The 22,173-nt window shown below is 45.4% G+C and overlaps 1 protein-coding gene and 1 long non-coding RNA gene across 3 annotated transcripts in view; one reads left to right on the top strand and one right to left on the bottom strand.

The window, feature by feature from the left end:
- LOC142655636 (uncharacterized) overlaps window positions 1-22,173 on the bottom strand; it is a 676,170-nt gene that overhangs the window by 445,755 nt on the left and 208,242 nt on the right. The gene's annotated exons all lie outside the window — the stretch shown is intronic.
- Window positions 1-22,173, top strand: part of RHBDF1 (rhomboid 5 homolog 1) — a 575,397-nt gene that overhangs the window by 468,328 nt on the left and 84,896 nt on the right. For both annotated transcript variants that reach the window (XM_075830047.1, XM_075830048.1), the window contains 2 exons: window positions 8,803-8,964; window positions 10,485-10,588. In XM_075830047.1, the coding sequence (XP_075686162.1) occupies window positions 8,803-8,964; window positions 10,485-10,588 (266 nt within the window). The remainder of the gene's footprint in view (window positions 1-8,802; window positions 8,965-10,484; window positions 10,589-22,173) is intronic.

Here is a 22,173-nt window from a genome sequence, read left to right as displayed (position 1 = left end):
TTTATGTTAAGACCTGTGTTACTATTAATCAATATAGAGCTTTATATGTTTGTGTTGGGACAAGACAAAATTGACCTGCGTCATTCTGTTTGCATCGTAATGGGCAGGGCCGCTCAACTGGTCACGACTGGTCTGCGTATGTCATACATTTAAGAGGATGCACTGCTCATTGTTAGCAGTTGTGTCACGACTGTGGGGAATGTGGACCTACTAGGCCGCTCCACCATAGAGGAGTAGCAGCTGGCCAAACTACAGTCAATAAAAGCCTTTATGACAAAAGTACCTGGATAGAAGATTAGGCAGACACTTGGCGTGGCATACGTTTGAAGCCGCAGTCATTTGGTATAGCAGACGTTTGATGTAGCAGTCATTTTGTATAGCAGACGTTTAGCACAGATGACACTTGGCACAAATGACACTCTCGACTCCGACTCTAGACTTTGCCCTGGAACAAACATATTTACTGGATATGGGATACGGGGCACGGGAAATGGGAACACTGGATACAGGATACAACTAAGGGACCATTTGCAAAGACGAACATGGGTAGACACAACAATGCTTAGGTAAGGAGAGGAGGGGCAGAGTTCTTTTTACCCCTTAATGCACCTTGTTGCAACTGTACGTCATGGTTTGCCCTGCATTAAGGCACCATGAAGTACAGTTACGTCAAGGTGCTTTTGTGTCACCCTGTCAAATGGTGGCAGAACAATGACATCGGCTGTCGCAGACAGCTGATAGTCACTGTGACTCGTCGGGGGAACAATCGCAACATGGCGCCGCCAGCGATCGCTGTGATTAGTCAGTCAGTAGTGACTGACCAATCACAGTATTGCAGCATGGTAACCGGGATAAAAGAGCCGGGTAGCCACGCTAGCTGATTGCCTGTTGGCAAAAGGAGGCCTAACAATGGTCCCCTTTCTGCCAAGTACAAGGCTTCCGGCCGCAGATGAAAGATGGCGGTGGGCTCAGAAGCTGAGCCTGCGCCATCAGCCGAAGGGTGTCCGCTGTATGTTACAGCTGATATCCTGCTGTAACAGCAGGGAACGGAGCTAGTTCTGCTCCCTGCCATTAACCCCTTAGATGCAGCGATCGCGGCATCTTAGTGGTTTCCAGGAAATCTGCATCGCTGCGATGTGGTCGCACGGATGCTGATCGTTGCTATGGGAATCGGAGGCCAACAGTGGCTTCCTGGTCTGCCACGTACGAAAGCCTATTAGGCCCCGACCTGAACGGAGCCTAATAGGCTTGCTGTCAGTGAATAGCTGACAGCTCTAATGCATTGCATTACGTGGGTAGTGCAATGTATTAGAATAAAGATGAGAGGTGCAGGTCTTTAAGTCCCCTAGTGGGACAAAAAAAAAGTTATAAAAAAGTTTTGCTAAAGTGTAAAAATTAAAGTTCTACGTTAAAAAATTAAAAACTGCCTTTTTTCCTATAATAAGTCTTTTATTATAGGAAAAAAAATGAAAACGGTATAAAACTACACATAATTGGTATCACCGCGTTCGTAACAACCCTAACTATAAAGCTATAATGTTATTTTTCCCGCACGATGAACTCCGCAAAAAAAACCAAAATAAAACATGGCCAGAATCGCTATTTTTTGGTCACTATCCCTTCTAAATTATAGAATAAAAAGTGATCAAAAAGTCGCACGTACCACAAAATAGTACCATTAAAAACTACAACCAGTCTCGCAAAAAACAAGCCCTTACACAGCCTTGTCAATGCAAAAATAAAAAACTAATGGCTGTCAGAATATGGCAACACAAAAAACACTGCAAAACATTAAAAACTATATAAATATGGTATCGCCGTAATCATATCGACCCGCAGATAGAAGTAAAATTTAATTTATAGCGCACGATGAACACTGTAAAAACAAAAAAATTGTCAGAACTGCTGGTTTTTGGTCACCTTGCTTGCCAAAAAATTAAATAAAAAGTGATCAAAAAATTGCGTGTACCCCAAAATGGTACCAATGAAATTTACAGATTGTCCCGCAACAAATAAGCCCTCACACATCTCCAGTGGTGAAAAAATAAAAAAGTTCTGGCTCTCAGAATATGGCAACAAAAAAAATATGCAGAGTGTTCCAAAAGCGGATAAGATTGGGCAACACTGGCCACACATCTATGAATTATTTATTTATCCCATTGTTATATCCTCTTATTATGCTCTGATGCACCCCGCACATCTTACAAATGCCCCCACATTATAAACTGAAATACCAGTAAAATCCCAAACAAAACTACCACTAAGCAAAATCTGCGCTCCAAAAGCCAAATGTCGCTCCCTCCCTTCTGAACCCTACAGCATGCGAAAACACCAGTTTACGTCCACATCTATGGCATTGCCATACCCGGGAGAACTGGCTTAACAGTTTATGAGATAATTGTGTTCAGTGGCACAAACTCGGCACAACATATTGTGCACTAAATTGGCATATCAGTGGAAAATTGCAATTTTTACTTTGCACCATATGCTGGACACTAATTTCTAAGGTAGAATCACCTGTCAAAATTCTCACTACACCCCTTAAAATGCCCTAAGGGGTGTAGTTTCCAATATGGGGGTTTGTTTTACTATTTGTCTTCAGGACCCTGCAATTGTGGGCCAATGCTGTGAAAATCACAAAAATAGAGCTCAAATGTGGATGGTGCTCTTCACTTCTGAGCCCTGTCTTGTCCATGCAAATGATAAATGCCTTGAGGGGTGCAGTTTACAAAATGGGGTCACTTCTTGGGGCTTCCATTGTACTCTGGTACCTCAAGGGTTTTGCATATGCAACATGGTGGCCAAAAACCAATACAGCAAAATCTGCATGCTAAATAGCGCTCCAGCCATTCTGAGCCCTGCCGTGTGTCCAAACAGCAGTTTATGACCACATGTGGAGTATTGCCATAATCGGGAGAAATTGCTTTACAAATGTTGGGGGGCTTTTTCACCAGTATCCCTTGTGAAAATGAAGACATTCTTCAATTTAGTGGAACAAAATGTAGATTTTCATTTTCACGGCCTAATTCCAATAAATTCTGCAAAAGACCTGTGGGGTCTGAATGCTCACTATACCCCTAGATAGATTCCTTGAGGGGTGTAGTTTACCAAATGGGGTCACTTTAGGGGGGTTTCCACTGTTTTGGCCTCTCATGGGCTTTGCAAATGAAACATGGCACCTGAAAAACAGTCAATCAAAATTTGAGCTACAAAAGCCAAATGGCGCTCCTTCCCTTCTGAGCCCTACCGTGGGTCCAAACAGCAGTTTATTACCACATATGGGGTATTGCTGTACTCAAAAGGGTTTGCCTTACAAATGTTGCTTTTCTCCTTTATCTATTGTGAAAATGGAAAAATCTGAGCTAAAACAACATTTTATTTGAAAAAACTTAGATTTTCATTTTCACAGCCTAATTACACTAAATTCAGCATAATACCTGTGTGGTCAAAGTGCTCACTATACCCCTTGTTAAATTCCTTGAGGGGTGTAGTTTGGCAAATGGTGTATTTTTTGGGGTACTTTCTTTGTTTTGGCCCCACAAGACCTCCTCAAACCCGACATGGTGCCTAAAATATATTCTAATAAAAATAAGACCCCAATATCCACTAGGTGTTCATTTTCTTCTGAGGCCTGTGTTTCTGTCCAGTAGCACGCTAGGGCCACCTGTGGGATATTTCTAAAAACTGCAGAATCTGGGCAATAAATATTGAGTTGCATTTATCTGGTAAAATCTTCTGTGTTACAGAAAAAAATTGATTAAAACAGGGTTAAGAAACTTTCTAAATGCTGTTTTGAATACTTTGAGGGGTTCAGTTTTTAAAATGGGGTGATTTATAGGGGTTTATCGTATATAAAGCCCTCAAAACCAGTTCAGAACGGAACCGGTCCCTAAAATAAGGCTTTTGAAATTTTCTTGGAAATATGAAAAATTGCTTCTAAAGTTCTAAGCCTTGTAACGTCCAAGAAAAATAAAAGGACGTTCAAAAAACAATGCAAACATAAAGTAGTCATATGGGAAATGTGAAATAGTAGCTATTTTGTGCGGTATTACTATCTGTCTTACAAGCAGATACATTTAAATTTAACAAAATGCTAATTTTTGCAATTTTTTTCAAAAATGTGGTGTTTTTCATAAATAAACACTGAATGTGTCGACCATATTTTGCCACTAACTTAAAATGTAGATTTTCATTTTCACGGCCTAATTCCAATAAATTCCGCAAAAGACCTGTGGGGTCTAAATGCTCGACTATACCCCTAGATGGGTGTAGTTTCCCAAATGGGGTCACTTTTGGGGGTTTCCACTGTTTTGGCCACTCATGGGCTTTGCAAATGAAACATGGCACCTGAAAAACAATCAAGCAAAATTTGAGCTGCAAAAGCCAAATGGCGCTCCTTCCCTTCGGAGCCCTACCATGGGTCGAAACAGCAGTATGTGTCCAATGTGCCATGAGAAAACAATCTCAGATTCGCTTGGAAATATAAAAGCATTTCAAAGTTATTACCACTTCAAGTGATACATGTCAGATTTGAAAAAAATGGTCTGGTCCTTAAGGCCAAAACAGTCTTAGTCAATAAAGGGTTAAAGTCCAGGGTGCACAGAGATTGGTAGGGAATTTTTACACTGGTGCGCTGGCCTTTTAAGGCCGGGAATGAGCGTGCGACCCCTACAGGAGACAGTGGGGAGTTGCAGTTATGTGCTCTGGGGAGGGAGACGCCGGCATGAAGAGAGAGTCCTGTGGTCGCAGCTGCCAGTAAGTAAGACGTGCCGGTGATCAACGACTACGGGCACAACAGTTCCCCCCCCCCCCTTACGCCCCCTCTTCTTAGGTCCAAAGCGTGAGCGGAACTTCTTGGGAGCTGAGGCATCAATGTTTTTTTCAGGCTCCCAAGAGCTCTCCTCAGGACCAAACTATTCCACCAAATAGAAAATCCTCCCTCATACCCCCTTGAAGTCCAGGATGTCCTTTACCTCAAATTTGTCAGAAGAACTGCTGGGGGAGACTGCAGAACCAGAGGATTTGCTGTAACGGTTCAGGAACACAGGCTTCAGGAGAGATACATCGAACGAGTTTGGGATTTTAAGAGTCGGAGGCAGCAGTAGCTTATATGACACAATATTGATCTGTTGGAGAACTTCAAAAGGGCCAAGAAATCTGGGGGCAAATTTGTAAGAGGGGATTTTCAAATGAATATTCCTTGACGGTAACCAGACTTTGGCTCTGGGAAGAAACTCAGGAATGCTTTTTCCATCAGCATTTCTCTTCATGTAGTCCACAGCCTGTAGGATAGAGGACTTTGTTTGCTGCCAGATATGAAGAAAGTCCCCAAATGAAGAATTAGCTGCAGGCACTTGAGATGTAGGCTGTACAGGAAGAGGAACACGTGGATGTAGGCTGTATACAATGAAGAGCAGGGAAATAGCAGTAGATTCACTCGTGGTGTTGTAGGAAAAATCGGCCCAGGGACGGAGCTGCACGAAATTGTCGTGATGAACAGAAACAAAGTGACGAAGATAATTCTCAAGTATATGATTAATCCTTTCAACTTGACCGTTAGATTGTGGGTGATAAGCAGAGGAAAAGTCCAATTTCACATCTAGAAGATTGCACCAAGCTCTCCAGAATTTAGAAGTAAAATGCACACCACGATCAGACACGATATGGAGGGGCAGTCCGTGCAGACGAAAGATGTGCTGTATAAATAAATTTGCCAGACAAGGAGCAGAGGGAAGGCCAGTCAGTGGGATGAAATGTGCCATCTTAGAGAAGCGATCCACCACGACCCAGACAGTAGTACAACTTGCAGAAGGAGGAAGGTCGGTGATAAAATCCATGGCAATGTGTTGCCAAGGACCAACAGGAATGGGCAGAGGGTGGAGCATACCAGCAGGCTTGGAATGAGTAGACTTATCTCGGGCACAATTGGTACAAGAAGCAACAGATTCCACAACATCTCTAGGCAGCGTGGGCCACCAGCAGTGACGAGAGATAAAGTCCTGTGTCTTATGAACACCAGAGTGCCCGGTCAGTTTGGAATTTTGTCTCCAGAGGAGAATCTTTTCTCTGTATGCAGGACAAACAAAAGTGTTTCCAGGCGGAATGTCTCTAATTTGCCGAGGCTTAACGACAATATTCTTAGAAGGATCTATGATATATTGAGGAGCCTCCTTAGAGTCATGAGTTTTAAATGGCCGAGACAGGGTCGGCCTTCACATTTTTATCTGCAGGACGGAAGTGGAGCAGGAACTGGAACCGGGCAAAAAACAGCGATCATCTGACTTGACGAGGATTTAATAGTTGTGTAGACAGCAGATACGTGAGATTCTTGTGATCCGTATAGATGATTATACGATGAATAGCGCCTCCAGCAGGTGTCTTCACTACTCCATGCCCAACTTGTAATGCCAGTAAGTCCCGGTCCCCAGTGGAGTAGTTGCGCTCTGCAGGAGAGAATAGTTTGGAGAAAAAGCCACAAGCCACTGCCTTACCCTTGGAGTTTCTTTGAAATGGAAGGAGGCAGAATAGGACGAACCTGTGGCGGTGAGGAAACTTGGATCCCCATTGGAGGACCTCTGCAGAACTCCAGTCGTGGACCAGAGCATGTAGGTGACGTCAGGCATTCCCAGAAGAATGGGGTGTATAGCTTTTGGTAAGACATAGAAAGCAATCAGCTCTCAATGGGGAACTCCTATCTGTAGTCCCAGTGGTTTAGTGATGGAACTGTGGCCAAGTGGAGACGATCAACCCTTGTCCTGCAGGATAAAACTTACAGCAGCTCCAGAATCCAAATAAACGGAGACAAACTGCGATCCTTCACCGGTGACGATAGACACAGGAATGGAAAGTCTGGGAGAGAATTTAGTGGTCGAGGGAGATTCACCTAGGAGCTGGAGTTTCCCTGCTTTTGAAAGCATTGGTACACAAAATGTCCCTTGTGGCCACAATAGAGACGTAGCTCAGTTGAATGTCTTCGTTGCCCTTACAGGTCAGACAGTCAGAGTCTGTCGACCTGCATAGGCTCCTCCAAAGGTGCGGAAGGACACGGCAGTAGAGGCTTTTGAAATTTGGGTGCCAGTCGACAAGACCTTTTCTCACGACAAACTTCCAAAGTGCGGTGGTGGATCCTCGTATCGATCCGGGTTTCCAGAAGTATTAGGGCATCCAAGGTAGCAGGAAGTTCACAAGCTTCCAATTCATACTTTATATGAGAGTACAGGCCACGCCATAAAGTTTCCACTAAGGCCTCATTATTCCGCTGCTACCATACAGAAGAAGATAGCGTACTCCCTCACTGTTGATTCCCCTTCATTGAGGGTGAGTAGTGAGGCAGCAGCAGAAGATGTTTGACCCGATTCCTCGAACACAGTATGGAAAGTCTCTAGAAACAGTGGCAGATCAGTGAATCCCGGGCCCTCTTGTTCCAAGATGAGGTTCGCCCATGCCAGAGCTTTGCTGGAGAGGACAGAAATAATAAAAGCAACTTTGGTCTCATCAGAGGGGAAGAGATGAGCACGTAACCTTAAGTGGATGGTACACTGATTGATAAAACCCCTACAAGTCTTAGGGTATGTTCACACGGCGGGGGTCCGTAACGGCTGAAATTACGGGGATGTTTCAGCCTGAAAACATCCCCGTAATTTCAGCCATACCGGCATGTGCAGGCGCTTGAACGCCGCGTCAATTACGGCCGTAATTAGCGCTGCTATTCATTGGAGTCAATGAATAGCGGCTCCAATTACGGCCAAAGAAGTGACAGGTCACTTCTTCTACGCGGGCGTCTATTTACGCGCCGTCATTTGACAGCGGCGCGTAAATATACGCCTCGTGTGAACAGACAAACGTCTGCCCATTGCTTTCAATGGGCAGATGTTTGTCAGCGCTATTGAGGCGCTATTTTCAGACGTAATTCGGGGCAAAAACGCCCGAATTACGTCCGTAAATAGGCCGTGTGAACATACCCTGAGGATCCCCATCGTAGCGAGGAGGTAAAGGCAATGAAATTGCAGGCCCAAGGCAGGCAGGAGGGATAGCAGGTGGTGGAGCAGCCACATGTAGCAGTCGTTTTGTATAGCAGACTTTTGATGTAGTAGTCGTTTGCTATAGCAGACGTTTCATGTAGCAGACGTTTGGCACAGATGACACTTGTCACAAATGACACTCTCTACTCCGACACTAGACTTCACACTGGAACAAACACAATTACGGGATACGGGGCACAGGAAACACGAACACTAGATACAGGATACAACTAAGGGACCATTGCTGAGACGAACATGGGCAGACACAACAGCGCTTAGGCAATTAGAGGAGGGGCAGGGTACTTTTTAAAGTCCCGGGTGCATAAGGATTGGTAGGAAACTTTTACCCTGGTGTGCGCGCACGCACCCTACATTAGACAGCGGGGAGTTGCAGCCGCGTGTGCCGGTGTCTCTGGGGAGGGAGACACCGGCATGAAGAGAGTGTCCTGCGGTTGCGGCTGCCGGTAAGTAGGACATGTCGGCATTCAGCGACCGCGGGCACAACAAGTTGCATTGGATGTGTCGGCTTCCATGAGGGGGTTATCTCCAACTTGACACCACAGACTGGCTATCTTAACACTGTCCCATCTAACCCTGGCGGCATATTTTTATCCCTGTTTGTCTGATGGGATAGCGTCCCAGAGGACTAAAGAGGTCTGTTTAAAAATAATAGATACTGTCTGTTAAATAGAAAGCTGTTTTTATATGAAGAAATCAACATGCTTATGTAATCTAATGTATGAATAAACTTTCCTTGTTTGTCAATTGTAATTTCTTACAGGAAGATTTAATACATCTTGGAGCAAAGTTTTCACCATGCATGAGACAAGATCAGCAAGTGTTTAATTTAATTCAGAAGAAAAGAGAAAAAGAAAAGCACTCTGCTTGTTGTGTGAGAAATGACAAATCTGGATGTATTCAGACCTCAGAAGAGGAGTGTTCAGTAAGTTACAGTATTCTGAAATGTGTTCACTATTAGGGTAATAATACATACAATAGATGAGTAAATACAGAGATAAAATAATTTGTTCATACCTAGTATACTATAAATTGGGATTAAACATTAATTTCAAGCAGATCTTTAACCATAATATGCTGTCTGCTTAAGGTCGATTGTGCTATTTTTCTAAATAGCACAAAAAAAAATTGTGCCGTTTGACTAATTATACCCAAAACAGAATACAACGGACTCATGGAAACTCCCCCTGCCGCCATCACCAGTGAGTGACGATTTCTGTGTATTTGCATGTATACATGGCAGCTTTCAGTCCGGTGTGGTGTTTGTGTTTTGTGATGCAAATAGCCAAAAATGAAAGTTTATTCTAATAGTACAGCAGACCTGTTCCTATAAAATGCTGCCCTTAAAAAGGGTAGCCTTTTATGTTGACAGATCCACTTTAAAGGGGTCAACCCATGTCCGCATGATCTTATAGAGCATGTGGCAATCAAAGATGGCGTCCCCTGCCCAAAACCTTCCTGAAAGTTGTTTCTGTGCTTGTAGCAGGCGTGAAGCACGCCCACACGTCTGCTACAAGTACCACCCCCCCGACGCTCCCCGTCTGAACACCCTGACGGAGAGGAACCATTAACTCTACATTTCTGGGCTGCATAAGTATGTGATTCCTTCCCCCGGAGTAAGCACACTTTTGTGCCATTACATTCACATCTCCATGATGTGATTGCAGTGGCTTTATAGTGTGCTTACTGCGGGAGGAAGAAATTAACTTCTGTCTGTGGAGTAGGTGAAGCTCAGAGGGTGAACCGTTGATGAGATCTTTCTACACTATGTGCTCTAACGTGGTTATTTTACTGTGGGGGGTGCCTGAGGAAATTTTTTTTTCCAGGGGTGCCTCAAGCCTGGTAAAGGTTGGGAAACTCTGCTCTCTAAGTTAGAACGGTGAGTGCTTTATAAGACTACTCGCCAAAGTTTAGAGAAGCCTGACCCACACGATCAGCTGATTACCAGGCCAACTTGCAAACTTTTATATAAATGCCTGAGACTACTCATATCTTGCTAGCTCATCTTATCAGATTTGCCCATGGGTGTAACAACCAGGGTAGCTTTCATAGCAGCTACTATAGGACCCAGCAGGCAATTGTGATGGCACAGTGAAAAGTTGAATGTACATCACTGAGTGATCAGGGAAAGGATGAAAAATAACTTCAGCTTTTTATGCCCTAAACTCACTTGCTTCTGATGGTAGTTATAGTGGATTGGGGCTTCATTCCAAGTTTAACAATGGGCCCTCTGCATTGGACAAAATAGTTTTGTTCCACCAGTAGACTGCTAATTTATGTGCATGCCTTGGAAAATAATTTTGCATTTGCATAAAGTGTATAATGATTTCACAAAGGCAGAAATGCCTACACAGTCTTACATAAATCCTAAGACTTTTTTGTGTTCATTTCTAAAAATGACGTCTTTAGCAATTTTCATGCCCTGACTTTTTCTATTTTTTTTAGTCTACTCTTTCTGTGTGGGTAAAATGGCCATACCATTCCAGCACCCCTCTGCTAGCAAACAAAAGCGAAAGGTATTATGGTTCGGTTTGCCGCCAGGACCCCAGGTATGAAAATGGATAGTCTCACTACATACATAAATCTGGATTAAACTTTATCATGACAAGGGACAATAGAGTTTGGTACTGTCTTAGCTTTTTTACTTGCTACTGTACCAATTTACACCCGCTCATCTCAGAACTTTCTTGTTAACACTCTGATTCCCCCAATAACGACACAGAGACTTTCGCTTGGATTGAATTTGCCACAGCAGCCATTTTATTAACAAACAACAAAAATAAGTCAATAAATAACATCCCCATAAATACAAAAATAAATGACAAAATTTTAACCCTTTTCACGCAAACCCACTCTAACATCATTCGCGTCAAAACATTCACCCCTACGGAAAATTGGGGAGGAGGTCCTTGAAGCTCAAAAGAAGGATCTGGTGCAACTCTGTCCATAACTACAATGTTAGGGATGTGCCAGGTACTACGTCTAGGTATACTCCTGGGATTAATCAATCCACACCTGAGGCCAGACCTGTTCGACTGACACCATCTCCCACCAACCAGGGTGGCAGGCTCAGGAGTGGGAGAGCCTATCGCGGCCTGGTCTGTCGGAGTTAGCTCCTCCCCCTGTCCTTTATTACCTGCCCTGTTCTCTTCCTCAGTGCTTGTAATTCTTCTGGATTCCTGGCCTCACTGCTGCTTGCTCCAGCCTGCTTCTGCCGTGCTTCTGCCTTGCTGCAGTTCCGCTTGACCTGCTTTGCTTTGCCCCTGGCTTGCTTCTGTCTCCGTGCCCGCTTGGGTGTACTCACTTCGTCCTGGTCCTGACTGTTCGTTAGCCGCTCCGTTTCCTTGTGGCGTTCCGTGGCTACTGCCCCTTCCCTTGCGTGTTCCCTGTTTGTTTTCCCGTGCACTTAGACAGCGTAGGGACCGCCGCCCAGTTGTACCCCGTCGCCTAGGGCGGGTCGTTGCAAGTAGGCAGGGACAGGGCGGTGGGTAGATTAGGGCTCACTTTCCCATCACCTCCTTCCTGCCATTACATACAAATTTTATCCCCAGCCGACCAAAACACAGGCTCAGTGTAACGTGACCAACCGCAGATGGCTAAACTTCACATATATTTTCTCCTCATGACCCCACCAGCAGGAGCCTAAATAAGCCAGATCCCCATAATCATAATTTGGGAGGGAGCATCCATACTATGAATCTCTCGTCAACCAAATTTAACCTACTCCAAGAACCCCTCAACCCGCCACAAGGAGCAGATATTGACCAACTCAAGTATGCAAGTTCCCCCACAAGAAAATGGCACGTTCAATTCCCTGCTGAATCCCCAGTGCCCACAAATCAATATCTACCACCTTCAAATTCACACCATCTGCCAACCAAAAATTGCCCAAACCATCCTCAAAACCATAGTGTCGAACAAACACACCTCCATTCCTTACCACAAACGCCGACACTGCCTGATTCACCTTCACTTGAGCCCTATTAATCGCCACTACCGACCTGACAGCCCTCCATGACCTGTGATGCACAATCTCCGACCACACCACAATCACACAGGGAAAATGTGACCAGTAGATCGAACCAGATGTCCCTGATCAACTCGCGGAAGGGCCTGACCCCAAGGTCATTCCCCCCAATGTGCAGCACCAGGACACCCGGCACCCTTTTCAGCCCCACGAATGCTTAAAGAGGCTCTGTCACCACATTATAAGTGCCCTATCTCGTACATAGTCTGATCGGCGCTGTAATGTAGATAACAGCAGTGGTTTTTATTTTGAAAAACGATCATTTTTGAGCAAGTTATGAGCTAGTTTATATTTATGCTAATGAGTTTCTCAATGGACAACTGGGCGTGTTTTTACTTTTTACCAACTGGGTGTTGTACAGAGGAGTGTATGAGGCTGACCAATCAGTGACTAATCAGCGTCATACACTTCTCATTGTTCCAGCCCAGCATGATCCACAGCACAGTGTGATTGTGCAGTGAAAGAAGCTGGGCTGGAACAAAGAGAAGTGTATGAGGCTGATTGGTCACTGATTGGTCAGCCTCATACACTCCTCTGTACAACACCCAGTTGGTCAAAAGTAGAAACACGCACAGTTGTCCATTGAGAAACTCATTAGCATAAATATAAACTAGCTCATAACTTGCTCAAAAATGATCGTTTTTCAAAATAAAAACCACTGCTGTTATCTACATTACAGCTCCAACCAGATTATTTAGGAGATAGTCAAGTTATAATCTGGTGACAGAGCCTCTTTAAACTCGGGGTGAACTTTTCCCCAAGACGTTCCGCGGAATCCGACCAGCACAATGTAGCTGCCGATCTTGGAAACCCAAGTTGACGCTAGTCAGGTCGAACATCCCAAAGATCCAAACTAGGCACAGGGAATGATCTGAAAGAAAAATACAATAATCGTTAACCAAGAACATGAAAAAACACGATAAATAACCCCACCATACAATCCACAGTGCTCAAACTTCCCACAGCAAATGCATATAGTGCACATATGACTGGAACCTCCGGGATTCCCACCTCCCGATACGGCGCACCGCGTCAGGCCCTAACCCCCAATTAGCCGCCTCCGTGGCTGCCCCAATCCGAAAAGTGTGTGGCGTAAAAGTCCTCCAATCCAGGCCAACCGAAACCAGACAGTTATGAAAGTCAGCTGTGAATTGAAAACGGGACAGAAACCTCCTGTCTACATGCCGAAGCAAAGGACCAGACATGAGTTTTTTATTCCTGAGGTAAACTACCAGGGAGCGAACGTACACATGATCGCACCAAAAACTGCCCCAATACCACCTCTCAGATTGATCCGTCATGGAATGGCGAATCCAAAACTCTACTCCCCCATCAACATGCGCAACATCTTCAACCAACAAGCCACCCGGACGTGACCCGCTGGGAGACACTAACTCCCCCACCCGAAGCACATCAAATAAAAGCCCACGAAAGAGCCAACTTAAACAAATTTGACTCATACTCAGAAGTAAAGACAACATCCACAGCAAACCACAACCGTTCTAACAAGGCAAACGACACAGGGCGACATCCATCAGGCACTTTGAAACACCTTCAGTGCCTGGCCGACCAGAAAATTCTTTGTAATGTCCTTCCATCCCTGCCATTTACAACCTAATGCGCTGCCATAAAACGATGAACCTTCGCGACCGACCAACCCGCAGCCGACACATGACCCAAAAAAGCTAGCAAGGCAACCATCCTATCGCCATCCATAACCATCCCATTCAAAACACTCAACCACTCCTCCCATTCCTCATAAGCAATCCACGTCCCTGGAGCCAAAGAAGAATGGATCAGACGATTCGCTCCTTGCAGAGCAGATCCCACAAGTGAGGACCCCTCCGCTTCGGGGGCCAATAGCTAGAACCGATCCCACTGTAAGCGAGAAAGGGAATCAGCGATTGAGTTGTTGACACCTAGGACATGAACAGCAGTAACCCAAGCATTAAGGGACAAACACAAGAGAACTAAATGCGGCAACAAACAGACAACAGGAGGAGATGACGCCGAAACATTGTTTTTGCCATCACCACCCCCATGTTGTCACAGTGGAAACTTACCTTCGTATTTCGAAAACATTTCCCCATATCGTAACTGCCATGATAATCGGGAATAATTCCAACAAGGCTAGGTTATGAACCAATCCCTCAGCAACCCAGCCTGTAGGCCACTCCCAATAGGCCCCAAAACCCACACTCCCCGACAAGCCAGTGAATAAGTTCCAGTCTAAATTCTCCACGACCGGTGCCACGATAAGCGACCAGCCATTGTAATGACAAAGGAATTCTGACCACACCCCCAAATCATCACGATGTTCACGGGCCAAGCGAACAAAATGAGGAGCCGTCACTCCAGTTGTCGCCCTTGCCAAATGTCTACGGAAAACCCGGTATATTGGCTTGATTCGACGTGGGAAATTACGTTTCCCCAGGAGCGATTGCAGATTGTGCAACGTGATCTACCGCAAGTGACACATTCTGCCGAACAATAATTTAAAATCTTCTAATTTCTCCCAGGGAAGGCGGCATTCCATGCCCTCTGAATCAATGGTGATTCCCAGGAATACCATAACCGACCGAGGGCCCTCAGTTTTAGTAGACGGGACCTCAAATTGCCTAGCCACCCACTCTACCATCAACCAAAGGTTTCCACAATCCTGGGACCCGCGCCAGACCGACGCAAAGGAAATCGTCCAAGTAATGAATGAACGAGGCCACCCCTGCTACTTTACAAATCACCTATTCCAGGAGCGAACTGAAAGCTTCAAAATAGGCTCATGAAATCGAGCAGCCCATTGGAAAACATTTATCAACAAAGCACGCCCTCTCCCAATAGCAAACCAACAGCCGAATACTCTCGGGATGAACTGGAAGCAAAAAAAAAAAACTATTCCACATCAGTTTTCGCCATAAGCGCATCCTTGCCATACTGCTGTGGCGAAACCGGGTCAGTGGGGGTCGGTTTACGCCAAGAGAATGTGGGCGATAGATTCAGGCGACACAGATTAACAGGGGACAAGCCACAGAGGCGCGTTTATTAACAGGGACAGACACACACAGAAACAATGCACCGCTGCTTCTCCCCTCTGGGCTGGATGTGACAGGCTACCTCACTATGGGGTCTCTCCACTGTACCTCTCATCCTTTGGGGTGTCTCCAGATCCTTCTTAGTTAGATGGGACTCCAGCACTTGTCCTCTATTACTGTCCCTAGGTCAGGTACCATCTCTGAGGTAGATAGCCCCTGCCTGCAGCTCACACTGCTATCTCATCCTCTCCTGGACAGCAACTAACTGAGATCTCACACAGCACCACTATCTCCCTCACTCACCCCTCCCTCAGGAATCAGGCCATGTGCTTTCTGCTCTTGCCACCTCCTTTTTCTTATTTACATTCAGACAAGTTCCCGCTTGCAGCCTGTGACTCACTCTCCTTCAGTGTAAGATTAACCCTAGAGGGGAGGACAGTGAAGCAGCACTGAATACAATATAATATAAATCAACTGGTTATCAAACATAACGTAATGCAGTTTGAGGGGATATATCCCCATCTAGCACCGGGCGCCATCTAAGCTATGGCACCCGGATGGCTGGAGTTCGACGGTTTGCGGCAGGCTTAACCTTTATTTGGGTACAATGCCTGTAACCGTCACCCGTTCCGTCACAACTGCCGAACCCAATCGCCTGCCGCGTCAAACAAGATATAAACTACAGAACAGAGAAATGGATCTATCCCATCATTCACCGAAGCCCCCTTTAGATGCGACAGGTTATGTGTAATACCCATGGCCGTGGGCCGTCAGGTTTACTCTCCCCTGATGGCCACAGCCATGGTTCTGTGAGCGCTGGCCCGCTCACTTCTGATTCACTCTGCTGTGTCCCGTTGGGTGTGCGCGCACATTTCGTGCTCGGTTTTAAAGGGCCAGCGCTCACCTGAATCTGTTATTTAATTAGCCCAGGAACCTGGACTATAAGAAGGGCCCTGCCCCTTCCTGCCTTGCCTGAGCTTTGTTGTCGTTATCTAGGTTCATCTCTGCAAATGGTTCCTTAAGTGTCTTCCAGTTCTCTGTGTTCCCGTTCCGGCTACCTGTAACCTTTATCCCGTGTTATCCTTGTCCAAGTGCCGTATAGAGTTGTAGTCATGCTGCGCTGAGTACTACTCCTCTCCTGTTACACCACGTCTGGTGTCTGCCTGCTGCCAAGTCCCATCCAAGCCTGTCTTGCTACTGTCTGAAGTTACCACAGGTCTAACTATAGACTTTGACCTGTGTTCTGTTGGCCAGCTGCCATATCATTAAGGAGGTACGGCCCAATGGGTCCACGCACCCAACGTGACATTATGAATGACTCTAAACTTGTTAGGCTTCTTTTTGGGGACTACACCGAGGGATGAAACGACCAAGTCAGAAAAGGGGGTTGAGACAAATGGCCCGCCATTCTACCATGCCCCACCTCGTTACCCAGCTTCTCTGACACTACCAATGGGAATTCACGAGCAGACTTTAGATTCCGCAATGAAAAAGGGAGGGTGGAATACAAAACCCATCTCGAAAACCTGACTCCAGTAAACTTCCCTTCGTCCTATCCGGGTGCCTATTTATGGTAATATCTCTACCAGTCTCACCAGGATCAGCCTCATGGCGACCTGAGCTGCCCCCCTTTGCCTTTTCCCTTGGTAAAGCGACGGGACGATCCATGGGACATTCCTCTTCAAACCGAGCAGGAGTGCTTAAACTTGCAACCCGCCCCAAATTTACACTGTCCCTTGTTGAACTGCCAACAAAGACCGTATTTACTGCTTGCAGTGCCTCCCAACTGTCTTACTACTCCCTACTGCCCCTAGCCCCACATGCAAAGGACTCCCTGGCAAGGTACACCAATGCCATGACCCTTAATCTTTGGCCAATAACTTTTTGATTCCACCGTATACTCGGGCGGAACGGCTTCCGTTGCCTAAACTGCTCATCGTATCTGAGCCAAGTCATCCCGATGTAAACCCTATAAGCCAACCCTATGGCATCCATATAGCAAAAAAGGCAGGAACAATTATCTATCGCCTTTTCACCGATAATGCTCGCCAAGATGGAGAACGCTTGCAACCAATTAGTAAAAGTTTGGGATATCAACCTATACCTCCGCTTTTCCTCCTCCTCCTCCTTCTTACTTTCTACCCGTTTTCGCTTGTCGAAATTAAACTTTTTCAAGGGCAAAAGTGAAAAGATCTCGACGTATTCGCCTTTTCAGATCTTTTCTTTAACGTTGGACTTTAAATGGGCTCTGAGGGTGCCTTCAAAACAGACATAAACCTCCCCTTTTGCCCTATCATCCAAACGAACCAGATCGACTTCCGAATCCTTATCCGTCTGTACCGACACCCCCACTAACGAACTACCACCGCTTGCCCCGGTCTATATTCCACGGGCGGAAACAATGGCCCCGCGGCTTCTTCCTCACGGAACACGGCGACGGACCCCCTGCCGGCATGTTCATACTGCAACAACAATTCCCGCACACTGGCCAACAAATTGCGAAAATTATCAGCATCTTCATGACCCACACTACTGACAACAGACTCCCTAACTACTCCCCCCGAGGGACACCCCACCCTGCCCCGGGGTCCTAAATATAGCAGGATTTAAGCAAGGAAACTAAAAAGACTCATCGGGCTGCACGGCAGGTGTGATCACACCAGCCAGAAGAACATGATCATCCAGTCGTCCTCCACGAAGACCATCATCATTATTGGAGTCACCCATCGCCTGTGTCACGAATCCAGAAGTTAATCCTGAAGGGCAGCTTCCCCCGCCTGAGCTTGAACAGTAGCCAATGCCCTAGCCCTCGCGGGCCGTCGTCTCTCCACCGCAGAGCCAGTAGGGTGCCGCCCACCGCCATTGCCCCGCACAACCACCGACTGTGACCAGCGGGAAATCCTGGAGCCTCCTTCATGTGAACAGATGAGACACCTGACCGGAGCATCGCGAGGCCGGCCCGCCGCAGATCCGGGCTAAGCTGATCTGGGGCCAGAGGGCATCCCCTGCCTCATGGGGACATGACCCCCTGTCCCAACTAGATCCGGCCAGGAAATTGGATTCCTACCAGACCGGGGCCTGCGTCCTGGATGAGAGGGCACAAGACCCGGCCTCCAGGCCGCCTGGAGGGGCTCCCAACCCTCCGCCGGACCCTGGGAGTAACAGCCGGGCTCAATCTAGATGGCGGCCTGGCCATCCTGGACCGCCGCAGATGTGCCATCTAGGAATAGTGGTCCTGCAATCCCCTAGCCATCTCCCCCTCCCTGGACTCGACCCCCTGAGCACCCTCAGCCGAGGGTGCCGTCACACTAGGCCCAGTCGGGCCACCCACCAGACCAGTGAGCTGGGCACTAAGCCACTCTGAGTCCCGCTCATCGGCCAGTGCATGGAGCTGCTCCAGTAGCACTGAAATGTCTGCCAGAAGGGGAGATGAGATGCGGGAGATCGGCCGAATGCAGGAGCGAGCACTAAGCACAACTGCTTGGTGTGCTCCTTCCGGTTAGACTGGCGCTTAAACAAGAGCGCCGTCTCACCCAGCCTCGTGTCCCTTGACTCCTCCCCTTCCTATTTCACTTTTCATGTGGCCTCCCCCTATGCCTATAGCACGGGTACAGACGTTCTTTCAAGTGTTAAATCATCCTTTTGCTGAGGCTCCACAACTCAACAACTTACCTTATAATAATACACAGTCTCACGCACACAATGTCATCTAGCTTTGGCTTAAAGTACCTATCAGTGCAAAGCAAAGTTCATTGTGGTGTCTGAGGGATGTACAGCGGCAACTTGTAGATAATCCAAAACAGAGAGATTGCAGCATCCAAATTCTGATAAATAAAACCACATTTATTAACCCCTTAATGACCAGCCTATTTTGGACCTTAATGACCAAGCTATTTTTTACGTTTTTCAATCGTCGCATTCCAAGAGCTATAACGTTTTTATTTTTTCGTCGACATAGCTGTGTAAGGTCTTGTTTTTTGCGGGACAAGTTGTATTTTTTAATACCACCATTTTTAGGTACATATTATTTATTGATTAACTTTTATTAACTTTTTTTTGGGGGGGAATAGAAAAAAAGCATAAATTGCGCCACACTTTTTTGCGTCCTAAATCTACGCCGTTTACCGTGTGGTATAAATAACACAATAACTTTATTCAGCGGGTTGTTACGATTGCAACGATACCAAATTTGTATAGTTTTTATATGTTTTACTACTTTTACACAGTAAAAACGCTTTTTTTTCAAAATTATTTGTTTTTGTGTCTCCATATTTGAAGAGCCGTAACGTTTTTATTTTTTCGCCGATGCGGTTGTATGAGGGCTTTTTTTTTGCGGGACGACTTGTAGTTTTTATTGGTACCATTTTGGAGTAGATGCGACTTTTTGATCACTTTTTATCACATTTTTTTAAAGTCAGTCTTCACAGAAAACAGCAATTTTTCCATAGTTTTTTTTTTTTTACGCCGTTCACCGTGCGGGTTAAATAATGTAATAGATTTATAGTCGGGGTCGTTACGGACGCGGCGAAACCAAATATGTGTAACTTTTTAACTTTATTTTGTTTTTTTAATAGTAAAGCAGTTTGTAAGGGGAAAAGCTGGGTTTTTCGTTTTTTTTCACATTTTTTTTTTAATTAACTTTATTAAACTTTTTTTTCACTTTTTTACTAGTCCCATTAGGGGACTATAATATGCGATTCTGCGATCGCATTTATAATACACTGCAATACTTTTGTATTGCAGTGTATTACTGCCTGTCCGTTTAAAACGGACAGGTATCTGGTAGGTCATGCCTGCGGCATGATCTAGCAGGCATTCACTCCAGGCAGACCTGGGGGCCTTTATTTGACCCCCGGCTGCCATTAGAGACACAGACACTCGGCGATCGTATCGCCGGGTGTCGGTGGGGGAGAGAGGGAGCTCCCTCCCTCTCTCCAAAACCACTCAGATGCGGTGCTCGCTATTGAGCACCGCATCTGAGCGGTTAAACGTGTGAGATCGATACTAATATCGATCTCACACGGCAGAGCAGGGACGCTCCCAGCCCTCAGCTGCCTCTGGCAGCCGAGAGCAGGGAAATTTGACAGCTCCCTGCTCTGTTTACTTATTCCGATGCTGCGACGTAAAAAGTCTATGGCATCGGAATAAGGCCCGTTAGTGACCGACGTAGAAACACGATGGGCCGGTCACTAACGGGTTAAACTCTTATAAAATCCATCGCAGAATACAAGACAACACTGCTTATGCTTTTTAGGTTATAAAATGGGCCTTAGTCATAGGTTGCTATGATTAACGGCCATTGCATGGCCCGTAACGCTCAGGCCTTATTTACACGAGCGTTGCGCATCTCGGACATGGAAAACTGCAGTTTTTCACGTCCGAGGTGTATCAGTGCTCTGCGCTGCGGGACGCAATGTCGTCGGCAGTCATTTGAATGCTGGAATCACTCTCTTGGTGTATACACCGAAGTTCATTAGAGGGACATCTTGCATTCCATCTAAAGTACCCATCATTAGTAAGCATGAATTTTCTTAGTGAAACTTTATTGTAGAAGTTATAATTATCTGACACTATAACACAACTATAAAAAGAGAATTGTTTTAGGCATTGACACAAAATAAATGGCGTTAGTGATGTGCAGTCATTTAGTATGTTTAGCATGGTTAATGCTTTTCCATCACCAAAGATTACAAACAAACGGATGTCCTGACTGTGATCTTTGTGCTACTTGTGTTACTATATATTTCTGTGTAAGGCTCTGTTCACAACACCTTTGTCCCATACGTCAGATGAATACACTTTAAAAATCATTGTATAAAAATATATATATTTTAAACATATTTATATATTTATATATTGTACCATTGGATAAACATAATCAGAAAAGTAGACATTGAGTATACATATGTTTATAAGTCCAGTTAACCCCTTAGTGACCACCAATACGCTTTTTCACAGCAGTCACTGCCTTAGGGGCCTTAGGCTAGGCTGTCGCCCTTTCACGGCGGCCTAGTCTAAGTCCTGCACGGGTGTCCCGTGCAGGCTGGAGCCGGGGCTCGACTGTTTGATGGCAGCCAGGCTCCCGCTCTAACGGGAGCGATCAAAGTTTACTTCAATCTCGGCCGTTTAACCCGCATTAACTTGTTTACAGAGGGAGGGAGCTCCCTCTGTCACCCATTGGCGGCCTGCAAATGCAATCGTGGGCCTCCGATGGAGTGTCATGGCAGCCGGGGGCCTGATAAAAGCCCCCAGGTCTGCCCTGGGCATATGCCTATTAGGATGTGCCAGAGGCACGTCCTAATAGATTGCTTGTCAGATTTACACTGACAGGCAATATTGCTCTGGTATACTAAGTATACCAAAGCATTATAGCAGCGATCTAAAGATCTCATAGTAAAGTCCCCTAGTGGGACTAAAAGAATAAGTAAAATTAACTAAAAATTATTAACAAAATTTACAGTAAAAAAATAAATCTATTTTTTCCATAAAAAGTGTTTTTATTTAGTAAAAATGTAAAAAATAAACAAAATTACACATATATGGTATCGCCGCGACCGTAATCACCCAAACAATAAAGTTAATATGTAATTTAAACCGCAAGGTGAACACTATAAAAAAAACTCGCAAAAAACAATGGCGAAATTGCTATTTTTTTCCATTGTCCCCCAAATAAGTCAAAATAAAAGTTCATCAATAAGTCCCATGTACCCCAAAACAGTACCAATCAAAACTACGTCTTGTCCTGCAAAAAAAAGCTCTCATACCACTACATTGACGAAAAAAATAAAAAAATTACGCCTCTTGGAAAGCGACGATGCAAAAACAAATCATTTTAGTTAAAAAGGGTTTTTATTGTACAACAGTAGTAAAACATAAAAAACCTATACATATGTGATATCGTCGTAATCGTACCGACCCATAGAATAAAGTTAATGTGTTATTTACGCCGCACAGTGAACGGCGTGAATTTAAAATGCTTTTTTTATATTCCCCCCAAAAAAAGTTAATAAAAGTTAATAAAAAAATTATATGTACCCCAAAATGGTGCCATTAAAAAGTACAACTATTCCCGCAAAAA

Source organism: Rhinoderma darwinii, chromosome 6 (assembly GCF_050947455.1).
Source record: "Rhinoderma darwinii isolate aRhiDar2 chromosome 6, aRhiDar2.hap1, whole genome shotgun sequence".
In the NCBI taxonomy this organism is placed as follows: domain Eukaryota; kingdom Metazoa; phylum Chordata; class Amphibia; order Anura; family Rhinodermatidae; genus Rhinoderma; species Rhinoderma darwinii.
This window is presented reverse-complemented; position numbering and strand designations above follow the sequence as displayed.